The 6,487-nt window shown below is 48.3% G+C and overlaps 1 protein-coding gene across 1 annotated transcript in view; it reads left to right on the top strand.

Annotated features, from left to right (window-relative positions):
• Positions 1–692: 692 nt before the first annotated feature.
• Positions 693–6,487, top strand: part of LOC123522309 (lipopolysaccharide-binding protein-like) — a 27,661-nt gene continuing 21,866 nt past the window's right edge. Inside the window, exons 1-4 of the mRNA XM_045295506.1 lie at positions 693–819; positions 1,477–1,591; positions 4,972–5,097; positions 5,488–5,643. Coding sequence (XP_045151441.1) covers positions 693–819; positions 1,477–1,591; positions 4,972–5,097; positions 5,488–5,643 — 524 coding nt within the window. The remainder of the gene's footprint in view (positions 820–1,476; positions 1,592–4,971; positions 5,098–5,487; positions 5,644–6,487) is intronic.

The following is a 6,487-nucleotide window of genomic DNA, read 5'->3' as shown; positions in this document are numbered from 1 at the left end:
AGTATTGCTGCTACCCTGTCACATACAGGGTTGACATGAATCTAAATTGATTAGACAGCAATCTGGTCTGGTTGTTGTTTTTTCTTTTTTTTGTCGGGGAGAGGGGGATCTGTGTGTTCTCTAAACAATGTAAGTGGAAACCAGAAGTTCTGGTGGGGTGGGCTGCGGCTGGGGCTGAGGCCCAGGAAGGTCCTGCTGGAGAAGGGCAGTGCGGCCGAGTTATGGTGAGCTTGACTTGCCCACGCTGACTGTTCTGTTTCCACAGTAGATTCTAGAGAATGATGGGAAAGTGCTCAACTAGAGACAGATGGACCCGATAAAAGGATTGGAGGGAGGGAGGAAAGGAGGGAGGGAGGGAGGGAGGGAGAGAGAGAGAGAGAGAGAGAGAGAAAGCCCCATGCTGGAGAGCTTTGAAGAGGAAGTTACTGATGTTGTGACACCATGTCCTCGACTTTCACACCAGAAACAAACCTCAAACAATTTCACCAGCAATCCTCTCCCCCTCTTGAGTTTCTGAGAACTGGGCAGCTCCAAATTCTTTCATCTTCCCCGCCCCTGAGACCAAGCTGATTCCACTCCTCACGTGACACCTGGCTTTATATGTATCCATCCTCTGCTGTCACCCTCAGTAAGGCAACCACCTGCGGAGAGGCCCCGACCATCCTCTGCCTGAGACACAGCTGAGGACCAGGATGATGGCCAGACACTCCTGTGTGGTGCTGGCCCTGCTGCTGCTGCTGGTAGAGGTCTCCAGGTTTGGAGAAGGAGCCTCTAATCCTGGGTTTGTGGCCAGGATCACCAGAACAGGCCTGGATTATGGTAAGAGGGCGTGGCCATTCCTTCTGGTGCTTATTGTCATTGCCCCCTAGAGAGGCAGGGTCACAGGACACAGAGCTGGGGTTCGGCCACTGGGGGCACAGAGACGTTGGAGATGAGACTCTCCTGGTTCAGTGTTCCCATCTTGAAAGTAAGAAGGTAAGGATAGAATTAGACTAGCATTTTCCCACCCCTGTTAAAAGTTTCTGGAACACATGTTAAAATGTGGACCCCTCGACTCACACCAAACTGACTGCAAGCTGTGTGCTTAACATGCTTGCCAGATGGCTAAACACGCTAATGGTTTCCTCAAAAGCCCCACAGTATACTACCACAGCTTCCAAAACCTGGTTGAATGGCTAGACAACAGGGACGACTATTAGCTAGCACACTGATATCATGGTCTAATGTAATTCTTAGGCTCAGGCTAGTATTCTTATCTCATTTTACAGATTGGGAAATGGAAGCTTGGGAAAGGTCAGGGACTTGCTTGAAATTATAGCAACGGAGCTGGTGACGTTGAAGTTAAGAGCCCAGTGCACACCCATGATGCCACCAGGGCTCCTTAAAGGGCAACATCTATCATCTACGTAATTGTTATGGCCTGGCACCCTTGTGAAACTGTTGAACTGACTCAAAGCCCCTTCTGTTTACCCCCAGCCCGCCAATATGGAGTGGCCACCTTGACGAGGGAGCTTTCCACCATGAGTTTGCCTGATTTCTCAGGAAAATTCAAAGCTGGCTTGCTTGGGAATGTGCACTATGACTTTTACAGGTAAGGCAGGTAAGGTCTTCATTCTCTAGCACGGGGCAGTGAAGGAGGAGGATGGGGTCCTTCATAGTGGAGGAGTAACAACAACTAGTGAAGGAGTCAGCAGGTGGGGCATTATTTCTTGGACTAAAGGCTGAGGGAGTCTCTGGTGGGGCTTTTGAAAGGTGCCATATATTTCTTGGGAGAAAGATGGGGCTTTCCACTCCCATAGAATTACAGTCTCCAACTCACAAGCCAGTCCTACTCTGTCCTTTAGGGTCATTGTGAGCCAGCATGGACTCAACAGCAGTGAGGGAGGGAGGAAGAGAGGGAGGGTGGGGGGAGGGAGGGAGTGACATACATCTAAAGAAATCATGACGGAGGGGAGAGGCAGAGTAAACCATTCACCAGTCCTATGTCAAACTTGCTCTGGAATTTGGCCCTGCCAAGATGTCTGCTCCTCTCATTCATCCAAACTAGAGGTCTCCTGGAGGCACCACACACACACACACACCAGCCTGTTAGGACTGTGTCTGCAGAGACTTTCAGGTTTACAGATCCTGTTACACGGCATGTGTATCCTCCCCTTGAGTAGAACATCCATCTCCCCAGATAGGAAGGAAGCAGGAGTCCTCCTGGTTCTGTATCTCCCTCGCCTCAGAAAATGATGACCTCATATTCCATTTTCATTCATTCAGCCTCCAAAGTCCCGCCTTTCACTTTTTCTGCATCCTGCCTTGGTTGCATAGACTGTTCCTTCCACCCCTCAGTGCTCAGAATAAGCATCGAGGCATCTATTAGCCATCACTGATGGAAAAGGTTGATTATTGAAATCCTTCTCGAGTCTCCTGAGACAGTTTCCTGAAGGCAGGGGGTAAAGAGGAGCAATTTTTCATGGACACACCCACAATATTCAGAACCCAATGCATGGAGGGAGGTGCTCCTTCTGCAGCCCTGGACCACCTGTTGCACCTGGTCTCCAGGGTGGGCTACTGGGGTCTGGAAACACATCCAGATCAGGCACCAGCTGTGAGCTCCTCCAGGGCAAGGACTAGGTTTTGAATCTCTGTGTCCTTTGTGCCTGGAGCTAGGTCTGACAGGACAGGATCTCTATGACTGATTGTTAGATGGATCAATGAGTGTTGAATTGACCAGGGGCACAAACTTAAGCGGCCACAGAGGCCAACAGGTAATATAGATGAGTGTATCATGCCAGGGGACTACATCTATCAGGGACCAGCCAGGAAAGCAGAACCCAACAAGGGACTTCAATGGAAGGAATTTAATACAGGGGGTTACAGCAAAGATGTTAGAGCAGTGGTTCTCAACCTTACTAATGCCAAAACCCTTTAATACATACCCTCATGTTGTGGTAACCCCCCACCATAAAATTATTTTCACTGCTACTTCAGAACTATAATTTTGCTACTGTTATGAATCAGGTGACCCTGTGAAAGGGTCGTTCCACCCCCAAAGGGGTCACGACCCACAGGTTGAGAACAGCTGTGTTAGAAGGACTAAAGAGCCAAAGAGGAATGAGAAGACAAGACAGAAATCAGCATCAACAAGAAGTCACTGACATCCGCATAGCTGGAGGAACAAAGAAAGGAGATAATATCAGCAGAACACGGGAGTCAAGGGTTCCAGGTAGGACCCAGGATCACAAAAGAAGTGGTATCCAGCAGGAAACTGTAACCACTGTGGAAATGGCAAACAAAACTCACTGTCATCGAGTCTATTGTGAATTGTAGCAACCCTACATGACAGGGTAGCACTGCCCCGTGGGTTTCTGAGACTGTCCTCTTTATAGGAGTAACCACTGCCAAGTGTACAATTTCAGGTAAAGAGAGAAGAGAATGAACACCCTGCCTTCTTCCCTCCCCCCCGTCACTCACCTCCCCTCCAAAAGCAACTTGCAGGGAGCCTGGAGAATATCGTTTGCCCAGGGCAGTCCTATTCAGTATCGCCTGGAGGAAAGCAAGGACAGGCGCTGAGAACCAATGAAAACAGATGGCCAGCATGGAGTTTGCCTGGAGAACACCTGCCAGTTGATAGATTCAATAAGGAAATGGGCGCCTTCTCGCTATTTTTTTTTTAACATGGAAGTCAGACATCCAAGCAATTTAGTGTAAAATGTATTAATATTAAAATAACTGACAACCAATTCAAATTTTCAAAAACACTATGTAAGACTCAAAGACATGATGGTGAGGCTTGGTCTTACATACTTTGGACGTGTTTTCAGGAGAGACCAGTCCCTGGAGAAGGTAAAGTCAGGGGCAGCGAGAAAGAGGAAGGCTCTCAGTAAGATGGATTGGCACCGTGACTGCAACAACGGGCTCCAGCACAGGAAAGATTGCGAGGACGGCACAGGACCGGGCAGGGTTTGGGTCTGTCGTACACAAGGGAGCTCACTATGAGCTAGAATGGACTTGAGGGCACCTAACAGCAACAAGCCATTTACAGTCCACCGATGACCAGCGGGTGCCCTCTGATCTGAACTTGATCAGCTTGTGAACTTGTGAACGCTCTCATATGTTTGAAGTATGTGAAGGTGGCCAGAGGGGAAGAAGGCTGCATCACTGGGGGAGGCCAGGGCCAAGTTCCCGAGCCAGGTCCTGCAATGCATGATGACTGTGAGGGTCCAGTGAGTCTGATGGACAGGAAGAGGTACTGGGAAAGAGGGGTTTCAGAGGAGACTGGAAAGTCTGGGCTCCTATGTCAAAGAAAGCTTCCTGGGTGTGTCTGTCTGGGAAGACTAGAGAAACAAATTCATAAACACTCATAAGTGCATAAGAAAGCGCTTCCTATACAAGAGCAATTGAATATTGAGAAAACATCTCAGCCCAGTCCAGATCAAGTCCATGAGTCCAATATTACCCCACATGACCGATATGAATCTATAAAGTCCTCTTCCAACTCAGGAAAACAAATGCAATGATGCTGAATGCAGGAAAATCACAGGCCAGAGGGTGGGGAGTGTTGTGGATCCAGTGACGTTATAAGCGTCTCAGCACTGGCAGGGGTCTCCACGTAGCTCCTTCTGACTGCCATCAGACTGTCTCCATGTGGTGTGTCAACAAGAATGTCTCTCTGAGAGAGAGCCGAGATAAAGAGTGTCTCCCGTCTCCAAGAGAGGACTACAGGAGTTTCCAGAATCCTCGGGAGAAGGCCATGCCCACACACAGGTCTCACTGGCTATGACCTGATTGACAGGCTAGATTCCACCCCTTCACTCTTAATCCTCTCAAATTGACAAACTATTATATAAAGGCAGGGCCCTCAGCAAACCAAGAAGGATGTTGATGAGATGATTTGATTTTCTTGTGTGGTTTGGGCCAATACCTTTGAACAAACAGTGCCCCTGGTTCTTCTAGGACTGATTATCTTCCTTCATTCCCTAGACTGAGGCTGCAGCACTTCGATATCCGGAACTTGGATTTGAGTCTTCTTCCAGGGCATGGTTTGAAAGCTACCCTCTCAAATAACTTGTCTGTCAGTGGGAAATGGAAGGTGAAAAAGGGTATCGTGTAAGTAGTGGAACACCTGTCAGCTTGGGGCAAGGGTGTCCAAGTCACTCCCATTCCTTAAAAGTCTAGAGTATGAAGATCCTACATCTGATTATTCCTAGGCTTCAGTTTCATCATCTGTATGATGAAGTTAGTAATAGCCTATCTCATAGACATGGTTTTGCACTTAGAAATATACAACAGATGTAAGCCATCGGGCCTTGCGCCTGACACACAGCAAACACTAAGTAAACGTTGGCTCTTTGCATGGATGCCGATGGAGGCTCTGAGAAGTCACCAGCTGGTTAGTGGGAACATGGAGTCAAACCTGAGTCTGTGATCTTTCGGCTCCTCTTCCCACCAGCTGACCCTGATTATTACAATCTTTCGCTTCTCATGTCTCCCGACCAGCAAACTGGAGGGCACCTTTGATTTGAGAGTAGATGGCATTTTCATCTCAGTGTCTCTGAATTTGGGCAAGAACCCCTCTGGACGACCCACTGCCTCCATGACCCACTGTAACAGCTCCATTCACCATGTGGACATTGACATTTCTGGAAACCTGAGGTAAGTGAAAGGAACCATGATGGTGCTATAAGATAGACCCTGGGTTGCTAGCCTCAAGGTTAGTAGATCAAACCCGCCAGCCCCTCCTCCAGAGAAAGATGAGGCTGCCTGCTCAGCTTTCCAGGGTTTGGAAGCCTTACATCGGCAGTGGGTTTGGTTTAGAGAGTTTCATTTTCTTTGGTTTCATTTTTCAGGTAAGTAACCCCTGAAAAGGGTCAGAGGCACATCAGTATCCAGCTCACACAGATGCCCCTGGTGGAACATCCGAAGCAAGTTCTTTTATTTGTGTTTTTTTTTTAAATAACAAGAACCAGATTTTCAGACTAGGAAAGACCAGGGGTCATCAAAGCACAGCCTGTGGGCCGAATGCAGCCCACTGCCTCCTTCATTTACCTGGCGTCTCTGGCTTCTTTAATGACAGCTCCATTGAACAGCTGCAGCTGAGACCTTGATCAGCAAGCGTAAAAGACTTACCATGTGGCCCCCATGAGAAAACTTTCCAGACTCCTGGCCAAGTTCATCTTTATCAAAGGAAACTTGCCCACAGGGGCTGTTCGGTGAAAATGGAATGAACTAGGGCCCCGTCCAGAGTGAGAGGTTTCACCTGCTATTTTTGTGGGTGCTGCATCCTTTGGGTCCCCATATAAAACAGAGGGCATGCTCAAAAGGTTGATCTGACAAGAATTGAAAGAAGGGGAAGATTCAATGAAGTATGGGGAAGGTTAAGATTTCTGGTGGTGCTTAAAGCTTGGAGGTTCAAACCCACCCATAGGCCCTGAGAAGAAAGGCTTGGCCACCTGCTTCTGTTAAAATTGTGATGTGCTGCTTGGTTGCAGCTGGGTCA

The sequence above is a fragment of the Echinops telfairi genome, unplaced genomic scaffold (assembly GCF_000313985.2).
Source record: "Echinops telfairi isolate 266 unplaced genomic scaffold, ASM31398v2 ScPeMD7_5592;HRSCAF=6446, whole genome shotgun sequence".
Classification (NCBI taxonomy): Eukaryota; Metazoa; Chordata; class Mammalia; order Afrosoricida; family Tenrecidae; genus Echinops; species Echinops telfairi.
The sequence above is the reverse complement of the archived record's forward strand: the minus strand, read 5'-3'. Positions and strand labels throughout refer to the sequence as shown.